This window comes from Dipodomys spectabilis, unplaced genomic scaffold (assembly GCF_019054845.1).
Source record: "Dipodomys spectabilis isolate Male_0828 unplaced genomic scaffold, ASM1905484v1 ptg000051l, whole genome shotgun sequence".
NCBI classification, from domain to species: Eukaryota; Metazoa; Chordata; class Mammalia; order Rodentia; family Heteromyidae; genus Dipodomys; species Dipodomys spectabilis.
In genome coordinates, this window is record NW_024870728.1 from 4,748,843 (window position 1) to 4,765,985 (window position 17,143).

The 17,143-nt window shown below is 43.7% G+C and overlaps 1 protein-coding gene across 1 annotated transcript; it reads right to left on the reverse strand.

Moving 5' to 3' along the window:
* Positions 1–16,151: 16,151 nt before the first annotated feature.
* LOC122107354 (chorion class high-cysteine HCB protein 13-like) lies at positions 16,152–16,475 on the reverse strand. The gene has a single exon (XM_042679008.1). The coding sequence runs from the start codon at positions 16,473–16,475 to the stop codon at positions 16,152–16,154; it is 324 nt and encodes a 107-aa protein (XP_042534942.1).
* Positions 16,476–17,143: the final 668 nt, after the last annotated feature.

Below are 17,143 nucleotides of genomic sequence, written 5' to 3' on the forward strand. Positions count from 1 at the left end.
CCACAGCCACCACAGCCACAGCCACCACAGCCACAGCCACCGCAGCCACAGCCACCACAGCCACCACAGCCACCACAGCCACCACAGCCACAGCCACCACAGCCACAGCCACAGCCACCACAGCCACAGCCACCACAGCCACCACAGCCACAGCCACAGCCACCACAGCCACAGCCGCCACAGCCACAGCCACCACAGCCACAGCCACCACAGCCACAGCCGCCACAGCCACAGCCGCCACAGCCACAGCCACCACAGCCACAGCCACCACAGCCACAGCCACAGCCACCACAGCCACAGCCACCACAGCCACAGCCACCACAGCCACCACAGCCACAGCCACCACAGCCACAGCCGCCACAGCCGCCACAGCCACAGCCACCACAGCCACAGCCGCCACAGCCACAGCCGCCACAGCCACAGCCACCACAGCCACAGCCACAGCCACCACAGCCACAGCCGCCACAGCCACAGCCACCACAGCCACAGCCACCACAGCCACAGCCACCACAGCCACAGCCACAGCCACCACAGCCACAGCCACCACAGCCACAGCCACCACAGCCACCACAGCCACAGCCACCACAGCCACAGCCGCCACAGCCGCCACAGCCACAGCCACCACAGCCACAGCCACCACAGCCACAGCCGCCACAGCCACAGCCACCACAGCCACAGCCACCACAGCCACAGCCACCACAGCCGCCACAGCCACAGCCACCACAGCCACAGCCACCACAGCCACAGCCACCGCAGCCACAGCCGCCACAGCCACAGCCACCACAGCCACAGCCACCACAGCCACAGCCACCGCAGCCACAGCCACAGCCACCACAGCCACCACAGCCACAGCCACCACAGCCACAGCCACAGCCACCACAGCCACAGCCACCGCAGCCACAGCCGCCACAGCCACAGCCACCACAGCCACAGCCACCACAGCCACAGCCACCGCAGCCACAGCCACAGCCACCACAGCCACCACAGCCACAGCCACAGCCACCACAGCCACAGCCACCACAGCCACCACAGCCACAGCCACAGCCACCACAGCCACAGCCACAGCCACCACAGCCACAGCCACCACAGCCACAGCCACAGCGACCCATGGTGTCAATAGAGAGGACTTCAGGAAAGGTGAGGATGGAGGACTCGGGAGATGAGTGGAGGTCTGATTCCCCTGTCTGCTGGGCAGGCCTTAAGTACCAAAAGCTGGGACAGGAAAGTGGGTCAGGTGACCACTTCTTTGTTGTCGTCAGCCCTGCAGCCCAATCAGGAGTCTCACCAACTCCTATTTACTTCCTGTCTCCCCCCCCCCCCAGTTGCAGACTTGTTTATGTTTTCCTAAAACTATATTCCAGTAGAAGGTTGAACAGGATAAAACAGTGTGGGAGAGCCTGGTGTGGGTGTCGCAGGAATAGGGGACCATCAATCTTTCACCCAGTGCCCATTGTGTGTGAGCTGTGTGTGAGGGGGTTGGGAGAGGACCTGGGATCTAAATGAAGTGTGAGCTCAACGTTTGCCCTTCGGAAACTACAACAGATAACAGAGGACTTGGGAATGGGAAAATGACATGGATTCAAAGGTCACAGCCAGGGGCAGATGCCATTGTGGCTTTATTGAGCAGTGGAATCTGGCGAGGCTGGAATCTCACTCACTCCCTGATCATTGGACACGTGTCACTCTGCGCTATCTTCTGCATAACCAAGCCTTAATCACTGTTTTAAAAGCAGAGATGAAGTTTTATTCATACACATCCTACAGTGGTGTAGTTCTTTGCATAGTTTACTTCGGATGTGGAGTTCACCTTTGCCCTTGTTTGGACCACAGCCATTGATATGTGATGAGCAGCCCTGAGCAGAATGCACTCTCTAGGGTGTAGGCTTAGGGGGTGGGGAGCTCTTTTGACGGAGCAGCAGGTGTGTTTGTGATGGGCATGGTCCTGAGAACATAGGGTAGACACTCAGTGATGATCCTGATGTGGAAGAGGAGGAGTTTAGTGATAAGGAGAAAGAATGTAGCTTGGATCATGGTGGGTTTGAGGTAGTTGTGAAAATAGAATACGCATCACATGAAGTATAAGTGTTCTTTCACATGAAAGACTTCTCTCCAAAGCCGTGGGAACTTTAGGGGCAGTCCTCATGACTGGCCCCAACGCCTACCAACTTCATGCTGTAACAGGTTAACACACCCAGATCCCTTTATTCTCACCCAATGAACTTGTTCTTCGGGAGCGTGATCGGGAGAAAATAATTTAAGTCCCTAGGACTGAGTGTCACAACGGTGCAGCTTATAATTGACCTTTTGTTATGTCTCATCCGAAGGGGTTTTGGCAAGTATTTGTAGAGACCTTAAATTGAGGGTGGTGGGGCTGGAGTGGAGCTAGATATTCGTGGGCAGTTTGAAGCTATTATGGAGGTTGACTCAATACTATTTAGCGACAGAGTAGATACAGGATAGAAGGAAAGAGTCAATCATGACACGTGTTCACTTTGTTTTATGGAGGGCTGGTGATCTGGTAGATAAAAGTGTAACCTAATTCTGTGGCAAGTCACATTAAGAAATGCCTCTCAGATCTTTAGGGAAGATGGGGTTGAAAGTTGACTGGATGGATTAAACTTTTGGAGGAGAATCTGCACTGGAAATATATTATTTGAAGAATAATCAAGGAATGTCTGTAAAGAAATTTAATCCACAGTTGGGGAGGGAGTATAATGTAACAAGGAAAGGGAGAATTGAGTCAGGACTTTTTAGACAACTTAGTGGTTTTTAGACAATTCAGTGACATTTTGGACAATTTCAAAAAGACACTTACTTAAATATGATTTCCAATCTAAGTCACAACCTTTAAAATCACAAAATATTTGGCCTTTTGAAATTTATATTTAGCTGAGCGCTGGTGGCTTACACCTGTAATCCTAGCTACTCTAGAGGCTGAGATCTGAGGATTTCAGTTCAAAGCCAGACCAGGCAGGAAAGTCTATGAGACTCTTATCTCCAATAAACCACTCAGAAAAAGCTGGAGGGGGCACTGTGGCTCAAGTGGTAAGGCACTAACCTTGAGCAAAAGAAGCTCAGAGACAGCATCCAGGCCCTGAGTTTAATACATATATGTATATGTATATGTATATGTATATGTGTATGTTTACTTGTATTTTCCTTACGTAGTTGTACAGAGGCTTCAACTCAACATGTCAGTTTATGAGTACCATGCATCTTGATCAGTGTTACCCCTTTCACCATCCTCCCTCATCTCTCCCAACCCCACCCATCCCTTCAATTTACCTAGCTCTGTTTTCACATGTGTATATTCAATGTTATGATTTCATTCACCCACAGTTCTTCTCTCCATTCATCTGTACCCCTTGACCTAACTCTCTCTAAGAAACAGGCTGCAGCTTCCTGGTATTCATTATGCTGACCTGTAAGGTCGTTGCTCAAAGCCTTTTAAACGATGTATAAATTAGAAAGATGTAACTATTTTGAAATTTAAAAAAAAAAATACAGCAGAGAGCCCCATCAGCTGCACTGGACATTGATGAAAGTGAACTAAGCAACTCAAGGGCGGCGATGGGAGAGAGGGAATGAGAGAGGAAGAGGGAACAGCTGATACTAAGAAAAAAGAAATGCACATATCACCCGATTTGGAAAAAATAGTCTTATTGTTAACGTTTGTAGAGTTCATAAACTTCGTAGATTCAGATGATGATGATTAGCACTGTGGAGGTTAAAATGCGTTTGCGACTTTAAGTATAACTATGCCACAGTATTGTGAAACAAATGTGGTCGCTTAACTTCAATAAAGAAATACTTGGGGAACCCTCCCCCACAGTATAACCCCTGCTTTCACTATATTTGATGTCAGTATAACTTGTGGAGGAGATGGGGAAAAACAAGTCGTTTAAGGATACAGGTGGACCTGTTGCAACAATGAGAAGTACAAGTTGTCATGTCGAAAACGAGCTTTACAACGTTGGTGGGGGGGGAGGCTGGAGGATTGGGTGGGGGGTAGGGGGGATGTAGGGAAGGGATGTGAAGGGTAAACAAAGGAGGAGGCTGCAATGCTTGATAAGAAATGTACGCATTATCCTGCCCATGTAATTGTAACCCCTCTGTACAGTATGTTCACAAAAAAAATAAAATTAAATTAAAAAAAAAAAGAAATATTTGGGGAAAATATATACGTAATAAAAAGATTCAACTATTTTGAAAAGGCAATATATTCCATTGGGATGGCTCTTGTCATCCTTCCTTTTTTAGCTATGCTTATTTTGGGGACCTGAACGCAAGGGCTGTGCCTGCCAAATGAGGCACTCTACCACTTGAGCAATGCCTGATAAATCAGTTATTTCAATGACACGTATGGAAAGGAAATCGTTGAGAAAAAAACCCAAAGGGCTGACAGCAAGCCTGAGCCTGCATATTGCAAACTCTGAAAGATTCAACTCATTTGCAATGGCAATGAAGTTCCCTCATCAATGTTATCTCCTGACTTCTATCCACGATGGCTCTCAAAAGGAAAAGTGAATGTTCGCAAATGAAGTGTATAAAGATACAGAGACCTGGGAGGCCCTAGATGACCCTGTTTGGGAAACTGTAAGAGCACGAGGAAGTCACGAGTCACACGTCCTGGGTCATTCCTTTCCCCTTTTCCCAAGATGGTACTTAAGGGCTGCCCGGCAGAGGGAGGCAACAGACCTCCCCTTCACTCTCGAATCTTCTCACTGCATCTGAGTCCTCTCTCCTGACACCATGGGTGGCTGTGGCTGTGGAGGCTGTGGTGGCCGCTGTGGCCGCTGCTGTGGCTGCTGCCGTGAATGCTGTGCCTGCTGCTCCCCCAGGTGCTGCTGCTGCCACTCCTGTGGCTGTGGCTGTGGGAAGTGCTGCTGTTGCCAGAAGAAGTGCTGCTGTCACAAGCAATGCTGCTGCTAGGATGTCATCTGATTTCTGGGGAAAGGCCTCAGGAAACTGGAAAATGTGAGCTGCCTTCTCTGCCTGCTCCTCTGAGCCTTGAACATTACATCTGTGATGTGAGCCCATGGCCACCACAAAGGAATCGCACGGGTCTCGAGGTTTCCTTTCCTGGGAACACTTGACGAAAACCAACAAAATGAATATATGTACATCCTTCTCTGTCAGTTGCTCTTCAAACCACAGCAGTGACTAAACGCAGTGGAAACGGTTTATGTTTCACCTTCTTCAGATGCCTCTCGCTCCGTGTCAATGTCCTGTGCTTCCTATGCTGTTGTCATGTCTGTGTACACAAAGACACTCCTGTATTAATAAATTACACTAGAATCCATTTTAAAGAGGCTTTTCCTGTGTGCCTTATTCACTTTCCAGGTCTTACCTAGCTCCCCATTAGGAAAATGAGTTCTATCACAACATGTAAGGTCACTGACCTACGGGCAAGGGTGACAAAGCACTACAAGTTCAATAAACAGAAGACAAGAATAGATGAGTGGGGCACTGATCCTAGGATGAGTGTTACCCTTGCCCTTGAAGCAAAGCACACAGTGGGTTTTCAGACACACCTCTTCCTGTTCTCTACTGTGGAGGTAAGCAGCCTTGCAATTCTACATGCTCTTGGCTGTCTCACCACAGGTCCAAACTGAAGCAGGCCAAATGCACTAAAACCTCTGAATTCTTCTCTCGTTGAGTGCCTCAGGTATTATCTTATGTTAACAGACAGCTGGACCAATTTAACTTGGCTATATTAAAATAAATCCTTGCTAAAACATTTCACCTTGTGAGGCCCTCCTTCTGGTGAAACACCCTAAGATCCTTTGCCCAAGTGGACCTCAAAGGATCTATGCATTTGTGTGCAAACTGAGAAGCTCAAGGGACAGAAATTGGTAAGCCAAGTAGGAGTTGACTCTCACAAGCTATGGAAAGTATTTAGCTTTGGAAGTTTTCTTTCTCCAAATCTCTTAGTCTCCTTTTCCAGACCGGTTATCTCAGGGTGGACCAGACACAAGAATGGACAAGAAGAAATGGGGTTGGAAAGAAAAGTTGTGTTCCATGATACCTGTACGTTTTCTCAGCCTTTGAAGTAACTCAGATGTAGTCCCAGGATTAAAAACCGAGTCAGAGAGTGTGAGGGAAGGGGTTATATTGTCCAAAAAGAAATGTACTGTTTACCCTACTTATGTAACCGTAACCTGTCTGTACATCACCTTCATAATAACAACTTAAAGGTTTTTTTTAATAAGTTTTCAGACCTGGGGCATGGCTTATGTGGTACAAAGCCTGTCAAGCAACCAAAAGACCTTGAGTTCAAACCCTAGTACTACCAAAAATAAAATTGTCAATCTGTTAAAAACAAATAAAACAAAAATTGAACGGGTTCAGTCAGTACCATAAGTGACATATAGCTGGGTATTGAAGCCGTTTCTCTCTCAATTTCCCTGGATTTGCTTACCTTCATGTTAACCTCTTAAGTTTGCTTAAACTCTAGGGAAAATGTCTCCTCATTAAATCTTGCTTTGGTGATGGGCCCTTTGTCCCTTCGTAGGTGTACCAAGGCCATAGAGGGAACAAATCCAGGCTACTCCGCACGGCAGCCCCCGATCAGGCCGTTTCCCTCCCAGCACCAAGGTGCCATGCAATCAGAGCGACGTACCAACACCCTCTACCATCCCAGGACAACATTAAGTTCATGAGTGTCACCCGGGCTCCATTAGCCAGATGCTAATGCATCATTTGGGCAGACATCTGCTGGCAGGAGCATTGATTGGAGAAAAAAAATAGGGCATGGGAGTTTGCTTATCTAATTCTCCTGTCACCTACAAATGCCCTATGCACTTAGAATGAGGACCTCAGTATTCTGTGTTAATGCATTAGCTAAAAGGCAGGAGGGCTGCCCCTTCCTCGTGTTTAATAAGATATTTGGAGTTTTATGATTATGAGATGTTGTATTCCCTGTAATTAACTGAAGTCTATCTTGTGCATGCTTCCTAAGATAACTGGTTACCTACCAGCCTCAGTGGACGTGTAGTTCTTGTGGCTCGAACAGATTTGCTCCTTCTTGCCTGACTTGCAAATTCAAACTCCAGAAGTCAGGCTCTTCACAGTAATTCAGTGAGAAGCTAATTTTTTTTTTTTTTTGGTGTAGTGAGTGGGGCATGGCTTCTGTGTTGGTAACAACCAGAAAAAAGAAAAGTGAGATCATTTTTCAGGGCTCTTTGTTTTAAAGGTAGCCACACTGCTGGACCGAGCAGCTGGCCTGAATGTTCAAAGGGCTCCAGCAATAAAAAACAATCAGGGTGGGAGGCCTCCCTCCATGATCCTCATCTGGTTATGAACCCTCATTCCTTAAGGTTTGAGGGGACGTCAGTCCTCAAGGGATTGTGTTAAGGAAGGTCATCTGGGGAGGAGTTAACCTATCTCCATCAAAGAACTGTGGCCGCTTTGCACCGATTTTCTTTCTTTTCTTCCTTCTATCTTTTTCTCCACACAAAGAAAATAAAGATGGGAATTGTTTCTAGTATTACTAATAACTCTCCATTATAGTGTATCTCTAAAGAAGTGGGAGTTTAAAGAAAAAGGATTTAAAAAAAATCAATGTATTTCCACAATGGTTCATGCCTATAGTCCTAGCTAGTCAGGAGGCTGAGATCTTCGGATCACGGTTCAACGTCAGCCTGGGCAAGAAAGTCCATAAGACTCTAATCTCCAATTAATCACCAAAAAAAATGGAAGTGGCTCAAGTGTTAGAGTGCTAGCCTTGAGCACAAAAACTCAGGGACAGTGCCCAAATCTGGTGTTCAAGCCCACAGCTGGCAAAAAAATTAATTAATTAAAGTGAAAATTAAAAAACATAAAATAAAAAATCAATTTATTCATGTATTACTATGACCCCAGCATAAATTAAATGATGGAAAATCTCAGACTGCAAATAGGAACTATAATTCTAACACTATACTCCAGCTAAATTTATTTTATAAACAATAGGAAAAATGGCCTCAAATTCTCTATGTACAGCTTTTCCTGATGACAGAAATGTCACATTGGCAAAGAAAAACTTAAATAGTTTTCTGTGAACCCTGGGAAATTTTCAGATCAATTTAATGTTATGACTATTACTTTTTCCTCAATTTGAAAGGATTGATATGTTTTATTCTCAGTCTGTTGCACTTTTTGGGAGAAGTGTAACACTTGAACAGCAACTCAGACTTACAGCAATGAAGTCCAAGTCAGGGATAAAACTAAACAAGTAGGAAATGTTGCCATTCCTAAAGTTATAAAATGGTATGATTAATCACTCAATTTAATAAAGTAGTCAATATTCAAGATTAAGATTAAGAAAAGGGATTAAGATAGATTAGGGAAAGGACTAAAACCCTCTAGTTTCTAAGACAATCAACAGAGATCTTGATAAAATAGCCAGATTCAAGAGAAGGACACTGACCTCTGGGGATATCTCCTATTAGCCGATCAGCACCTAAAATCTGTCCCAAGCTACAGAAACAGAAAGTGTATCCCCAGACTCCACTTAAAAATTTCTAAATGAGAATGCGTCTTTGGAAAAAGAAGTTAAAGGAAAGAGAAAATGCATTTAGTTTTTTCTAAAAAGGATTTTACAAAGTAAGCTTTGTCCTTATAAATGTTCCAAACTGGGGGCTAGGAGGTGGCTCAGTGGTAGAGTGCTTGCCTTGCATGCATGAGACCCTGGGTTCGATTCCTCAGCGCCACTTAAGCAGAAAAAGCCGGAAGTAATGCTGTGGCTCAAGTGGTAGAGCGCTAGTCTTGAGCTGAAGAGCTGGGGGAAAGCACCCAGGCCCACAGTTCAGGCCCCACAATCAACAACAACAACCACAAAAATGTTCCAAACTGGAAGAAAAACAATCAAAGACAATGAAATCAGGAGACTAAAAGAATGCTGTAAGAGGTATGAGTAACTCTTGAAAAATATCAAAGATGGAGGTTATGGAAGATTTATGTACGTGACTAAGTTGGTAGCAATTTAAAAGTTACCAAAAATAATTTTAAGGATCTGTATTTAATGTGTTGATGTTACAATTCCTAATTTGTATCTTAAATGTTTTATTCTTAGTAATATTTGTTTTAAAAAATAACTAACCTAAAAGAAAGATTTTATCAAGGTAAAACTTGTTTTATCAGGTCTCCACATAGAAAACTGAGTAGATTCTAAGTAACAAAGCTCAATAGGAAATGTTCTCATTACCCTACTCATGTAACTGTAGCTCCTCTGTGTAGTATTTTTATAATAAAAATATATATATGGAAAGAAAAAAGGAAGCTGATTTCTAATTAAGTCAGTTTATTTAAATATCTGTTTTATAAAAGACTTATATGAAATGATTTAAATTTAGCATCCTATTAAATATGTGGGCTATATGTCTAAGCCTTATTTAAGCATCATGCAAATTTTATCGGGTATATAAATTGAATGAAAGTAGAATGACCCTGAAGAGCCCCTGTTTTATATTCATTGAGCTAAGTGACACTGTATATGTGAAATGTACTTCTGTGATAGAAAATAAGTGTGTTTGGGCAACTTTGTCATTGTTCCCCCTGACTTGTAAGAGAGCTAAGCTCTGATTTGTGTCTGTGATTTATGCCTGTATCACACCTAAAGAGTCTAACTTTAAGTTGAAAGGTAAAAGCTAAAGTTGATATGTATGTACGTGTGACATCTGTGTGTCTGGTGGGCTCCTGTGTACGCACAATGTTTCTGTGTTCCACAAGTGTGTAAAATATCTTCTAAATACTAATCTTAGAAAGAATTTCACCACACTGTGATCTCTGAATATGCACTTGTGTTCCAAATTATAACAAAAACCTCAGTAGCGCTGGTTTGATGTGTTCAATCAAAATGTTTATCCAAAACTTCTATATACAATAAAAATAACAAGGTTTCTGGCTGAGACATATTTCAAATTTTTTTAAACATGGCTGGCTACTCCAAATGTTTGCTAGGATATGTCATTAATGACCAAACTCTTGGGAAACAACTCTAGTGAGTACTTGTTGTTCAACTATTATAAACTTGGTTCTAGTTTTATAAGGGCTAAAAAAAACAGCCAAGAAAACAAATAAAACTCTTCTAGCTCAATGTAATGTATCTGATTCTAATTGATTACAGCTAAAAACTTAAAAAAAATTAAGTTCCTTAACTTTATAAAATTGCTCCAATAAACAACTGACTTCTTAATTTCTTATGATCTGTAAGTTATTGGGTTTTCCACAGAAGGCTTAGATTCACTTAAGAAAAGATGAAAATATTTAGGCCACATTCTAACTTTAAGGAGACTAATTTTTAACTCTTAAAAAAAGAAAGGCCCAGCAGGATAGCACTGGCTCACCCCTGTGATCTGAGGATCACAGTTCAAGGCCATCCTGGGCAGAAAAGTCCATGAGACTCTTAACTCCAATAAACTTCTCAGAAAAAAAGCCAGAAATGAGGCTGTGGCTCAAGTGGTAGAGAACTGACCTTGAGCACAGAAGAGGCTCAGGGATAGAGCTCAAGCGCCAGGACAAGCAAAAAAGAAAAAAGGGGGAGGGGGCTTCTTAATATTAGAAGAATGTCAAAGAAAATTCAACACTTCTCTAGAAATTTCTGGGTTTGTATCCCTATTCTCGGGTAATAACAAGCCCTTGATTGTCACGCCCTTGATTTATGAATACCTGAAGTAAAGTGGGGGGGGGGGGGGGATTCTCAAATGTAAAAGTTTACTGTTTTCTGCCCTATCCTGAGATTCTAGGTAAGTCTGTCAAAAAGTCTCTACAAAACCACAAGGCAAGCAGGACATGGCATTAACTGTCCTCCAAAATTTTGAAAGAAGAAAACAATTCTGTAAGTGAAGGCTTTAAAAAAAAAAACTATTTAGATGTTGGGGCTGGGAAGGTGGCTCAGTGGTAGAGCATTTGCCTTGCATGCATGAGGCCCTGGGTTCGATTCCCCAGCACCACATAAGCAAAAAGAAAAAAAGCCGGAAGTGGTGCTGTGGCTCAAGTGGTAGAGCGCTAGCCTTGAGCTGAAGAGCTGAGGGACAGCGCCCAGGCCCGGAGTTCAGGCCCCACAACCGGACCCCAAAAAACAAACAAAAAAAACCCCAAACTATTTAGATGTTGTCACATTTGAAGTTACATTTAAAAAATAAAAACTTATTTCTTCTAAGTTCTTACAACAGAGACAAAGCAGGCAGATTCTTCCAGGAGTAAAAGTAACTGATCCTTGTATGTCGTTAAAAGATGTAAAATCACCCTTCACCCTCCAGGAAATATTCAATATTAAAGTAAAACATTGTCCTGCCCATTATGTCTAAAATAGACGACAGATGCATGTAGGTTGCCATCTTTAACTATCAACCTAGTATGCCATTTCTGTTTGTGCTTCTTTTCTTTTCTTTTTTTCTTGTCAGTTGTGGGGCTTGAACTGAGGGTTTAGACACTGCCCCTGAACCCCTTTGTGATCAAGGCTGGTCGCTCTACCACTTGAGCCACAGCACAACTTCCAGTTTTTGAGTGGTTAACTAGAGATAAGAGTCTCATGGGGGCTTTCCTGCCCTGGCTGGCTTTGAACTGTGATCCTCAGATCTTAACCTCCTGAGTAGCTAGGATTACAGGCATGAGCCACCAGCGCCTGGCAAACCTTGCATTTCTTTACTGTTTTTATGATTCCTTTAAAAATCATATTAACTATCCATACAATAGAAAACACTATTTACTTTTAAAAGATAATTTCCACTAATCTCTTTGAGTTCTCTTTTGGTAAAAGTAATAACTTAATGTCTTCTGATCCTGATCGCCATCTAGTCTTGATATTAGGGAAGTCCTTCAACTAAATTTCATGCCAACTGAATTTCCTACATCCTCTTCTAAGTGATACAGGGAAATGAGTTTTTTATTCTCTTTTTCCAGATAAAGCCAGCAGTCCATTCTCATCAGGAAGACAGACTTTCAGTCTTTGTACCCCTCTTAAGAAGGAAAAGGATCAAAATAATTTAGGGGAGAAATGAGACAGAAGAATGTGAGGAGTTGGGAAAATTGTATTATTTTTAATCATCTAAAAAGAGTCAAACTAGAAGTGGAATTAGAAGCAGCTAAAAAAGAACTTTAAGCTTCTCTTCCTTTACCCCTTCCTTCAGGTGCTAAGGTACAGGACTGAAAGAATTAAAAGGGTGAACAAGGGCCTAGAAAGTGGCTCAGTGGTAGAGTGCTTGCCTTGCATGCATGAAGCCCTGGATTCGATTCCTCAGCACCACATAAGCAGAAAAAGCTGGAAGTGGCACTGTGGCTCAAGTGGCAGAGTGCTAACCTTGGAGCTGAAGAGCTAAGGGACAGCACCCAGGCCCAGAGTTCAAGCCCCAAGACCAACCTCCCCGGCCCCTCAAAAAAAGTGAACAAATGCAGTCATAGTATTCAGTATACACTATGTGGAATGTGAACTTTGCAACTTGTGGGCAGGGATGGGAGGGGGAAACAGGGAAAGGGAAGGAAGAAGAGGCATTGTCCAAAGAGAATTATATTCATTATCTGACTTATGGAATAGTAACCCCTCAGAACAACATCTTAAGAGCAAGATAGATAGATAATAACTGGATAGAGATAGATAGATAGATAGATAGATAGATAGATAGATAGATAGATAGATAGATAGATAGATAGATAGATAGATAGATAGATAGATAGGTAGGTAGATAGATAGATAGATAGATAGATGATAGATAGATAGATAGATAGATAGATAGATAGATAGATAGATGATAGGTAGATAGATAGATAGATAGATGTTATCTAAATCCACCCTCTCCTTTGAAATGTGGGAGAGGGGGAAGCTGTGAACTCTCCATGAACAGGTAGGGACCACAAGATGAGAAGCTTCTCTGGGAAAAGGAAGTCCTGAAGCTCACCTATGGTCTGGGTAGGCCCAGAAGTTTTAGAACAATAAGCAGCACTCATCTTGGCCACCAAGAGTCGTTGTCTGTCGGGGGCTGCAATGTGTATGATCATGTGTACCCACACTCCTCCCCCCCCCCCATCTGCCCCAGCTCAGAAAGAATACAGGGAGCAGATAACAGCTTCCCTCTGGACACATTAGCATTCTTATTCCCTTCATGGAGAGCAAGAAATGTTTCTTTTTTCCTACTTCTCAAAGTTACACTAAAATGAATCCTTGCTAAAATGTTTACTCCGTGAGGCATCCTGAAATGTTTTTGGTAAGTGTACCTCAAAGCCGTATGAAGCTAGGGGAACCTCTCTCCCATTTTTCCAGTGATCGAGCAACTCACACAGGAGGGAACAGCCGGGTCTTTTCTTAGATTTTAAGGATCTAAATCTTTAAAGAAGTAGTTTAAATAAAACAAGCTAGTAAGCCCAATGGCCCACAATTGTAATCCTAAACTACTCGGGAGGCTGAGATCTGAGGATCCAGGTTCAAAACCAGCCTGGGCAGCAAGTCCATGAGCCTTCTCTCTAATTAAACACCAAAAGTAACACTGTGGCTTGAATGGTAGAGTTCTAGACTTGAGCTAAAAGTTCAGGGACAGAGCCCAGGCTCTGAGTTCAAGCAAGACCAGTACAAACACAAAACAAACAACAACAAAAACCCTCAACTATTCAGTGAGGTTTTGGATCTGACTCATAAGAAGAGAAGCTTAGAACACAGTGCTGTGGGAGGTGGGGGGAGGCGGGAGAGGAAGGGGGACAGAGGAGGAGCAGCTATGAAGAAGAAGTCAGCCAGTTGAACCAAGGAGAAAAAAGTAATCCAAACCTCCTGTCGCCTTGACTGGACTTCTTGCCTCCAAAATTGTGAAAAACTCTATTCCTCTTATTTAGGACACCAACTTCTGTGGCTTAGCACTCCAGCAAACTCTCATAGTCATTACCATGGGTGTCAGCAGCACACGTGAATGACGCATTCTTGGCAGTGGGTCTTCAGAGGTTGTGAGTCTTAGGTGAATCCGATGATGAATTGTCCTTAACAAATAGCGACAGAATTATGTAGCGATTGCAGCCCGGATGTGAGATACATTTTTAGTGTGATTTATGGTATTTTTAACACCCTTGGCTTTCAGATCGTCCTTCTGAAAATGCCACCACCAAAGTCAAGGGGAAAAAAAATCACAAGACAATGGGACAGGATGATGCTTCAGAAATTTTGATGAAAGCGGGAGGCTACTGAAGAACTCACTGGAAGTGTGGGCCACTTAATCTTAACTTAGATGACAGCCCGGCATGCCTCTCTCTAAGCAGACTGTAATTTGGGGCCTATGTTTAGGCTTTGAAAACAAATAACTAATAACAAAACAGATCCTGTGTGGTCCAGGTGCATTACTAAATAAGATGTAGGCTGTGATTGCAGACATTTGATCACTAAGAGAATAGTACACATTTTTAACTGAATACAAATTTCAGAACACAAAGAGAGGTTTTCTGTAAATAGTGTGCCATCTCCTCATTAGGTTTTTTTTGTTCTGTTTTGTTTTGTTTTGATTTACTTAGGAAACTAGTAGTTACAGAGTGAGAAAACTTCCCACACAGAGATTTTGGCTGATTTCACATTGTGGAGTCTGCCATTTATCTACACTACTTTCAGCCTGGAACTTTCTAGCACCAGATCACAATACACAAAGTATGACAGAAAAGAGATTCGGGGAAGGGACAAGAATTCAAGTTAGGAAGCCAGCTTGGATTATACAGGCTAATGTCCCTGTGGCCAATACAAAAATGCAGAGTTTACTCCAGACAACCTAGCAGAGGGGCTGTGCAGCTCTGGCTGACTTAAGCCACCCTGGACCTCCCTGGACAATGCTGTCTGCATTAACACACTGATATGTAAGTGGATGGTAGCTGTCAATTTAGAAACATCAACGTTTCCTCCACAAGCAGGGATGTGTGTAGTTAAAAGTTGCTGACAGGCAACAATAAAATCAACCCAGGTCCATTCAGATTCTCTCATTTTGACAACCTAATACAATATTTGTTTTCCTGGGGAAATGGAAATGCTAAACATACAGGACTTGCTAAATCTGTATATATAGCTACATGTTTAGGTTAACAACCCAACATAAAACAGAACCTGCACTGTAATAATCTGTGCTCAAGATCATAATGAATGACCTCGGTACATGGAAAGCAGGCAAAAGCACTGGCAATCGATGTATCTGTGAAGTGTTTGAACTGTTTCTCTGTGCATAGGACAGGATTTGAGCTGAGGACACTGATGGTGAAGATCAACAGTGCCCCCGCTGCCCTCACAGCCCGATTGTTGAAGCAAGATGTGCAATGCAGCAATAAAGCAATAAAGCAGTGAAGGGTTAAGGAAGTGATCATATTATGAGGTTTCTGACCTCATCAATTAATTATTCCATCAATGTCTATCTTCATAGTTTGCTGGACTACTGGAAGGTAATCGAAAATCAGAAGGTGAGACCTAAGAAGGAATTGAGTTTGGAGGAGGCTCTATCTGGTACCAAATCTTACCTCCTCCTTGTGCCTGCTCTGTTTCTCTGCTCCCAAACACCTGGCAGTGAGTAGCTTTGATCTACCACATGCTCCCACCATCATATTCTGTCTGAAAACCTCCCACAACAATGAAAACTGATCACTGTGGACTGAAGCCACTAAACGCTAGGAGCCATATGAAATCTTCTCTTCTAAGGTTACTTTCTCCAGTGTTCTGTCACAGCTGTGGAAAGCTGACTATCACACACACATTGTCAGTAACAAAACTCCCTCCTGAAAACCAACTCAGCTGGTCAGAGAAGACATTTTCAGCATTGGAGATAGGGTCGCATCAAAGGAAAGGCAGAGGGATTTTTTTGTCTTAAATTTGCATTTATTAGGAGATTTTAAAACAACCGTTGATAAGTAGAAAGAGAAATAGGAGAGAGGCAAAGAGAAAGGCACAGAAATGGGAGGGAAACAAGGATGCACATGAAAACGTATCCTGTTTGGATGGAGATCCGTGATGTGAATTCTCAGGAACTGAGCTGTCCCAGCCCTTGTGTTGGTGTTTGTTGTTGGGTAAGAAATTCCTCAGACAGGCTGGAAACACCCAGGTAGAAAAGACAAGAACCCGGAATACCGAGCAAAGTCACAGACCAAGTGTGAAGGTCCTTGGGATTCCAGCAGACAGAGGGGTAGGGAAGCCACCATCTCTGTTGCCTAGGAACAGCACTTAACTAGCAGCAGCATTTCTTCTGACAGCAGCACTTCTGCTGACAGCAGCACTTGCCACAGCCACAGCACTTGCCACAGCCACAGCATTTCCCACAGCCACAGCCACAGCCACAGCCACAGCCACCACAGGAGTTGCAGCAGCTGCGGCGGCAGCAGTAGATGATGGGGGAGCAGCACGCACAGCAGCGACGGCAGCAGCCACAGCAGCCACAGCATCTACCACCACAGCCACCACAGCCACCACAGCCACAGCCACCACAGCCACAGCCACAGCCACCACAGCCACAGCCACCACAGCCACAGCCACCACAGCCACAGCAACCCATGGTGTCAATAGAGAGACTTCAGGAAAGGTGAGGATGGAGGACTTGGGAGATGAGTGGAGGTCTGATTCCCTGTCTGCTGGGCAGGCCTTAAGTACCAAAAGCTGGGACAGGAAGGTGGGTCAGGTGACCACTTCCTTGTTGTCATCAGGCCTGCTGCCCAGTCAGGAGTCTCACCAACTCCTATTTACTTCCTGTCTATAGTATCTTTGTCTTCTCTTCACTTTCAGACTTGAAAAGACTTCATCTTTCTCTAAAACTAGATTCCTGTATAAGATGAAGCAGAAATGTAACCCTTCTGTCATATAACCCCTTTATAATAACAATAAAAAATAAAAATAAAAGCAAAACCAAACAAACAGGCCTAAAAGCTGTGTGGGAGAACGTGGCCAGACTGGCACAGGAATGGCTGGCCTTCCCTCCTCCCCAGTGGCCAATACGTGGGCCTTGTATGTGAGCTGTGGGCTGGGCTCACAGCCCAAGGGCATCTTCAGACAACCTCAATGAACCGGTGGCTCCTTGTATGTACGTGAGTGATACCCAGGCTCAGTGCTTGCCTTTGATTGCAATAGAAATGAGCATCTAGAGCTGGGACTATGAGCATGGCATCAAAGGTCACCATCATGGCTTTCTTGAGCAGTGGAATCTGGTATCTGCTGGGGCTGGAAACT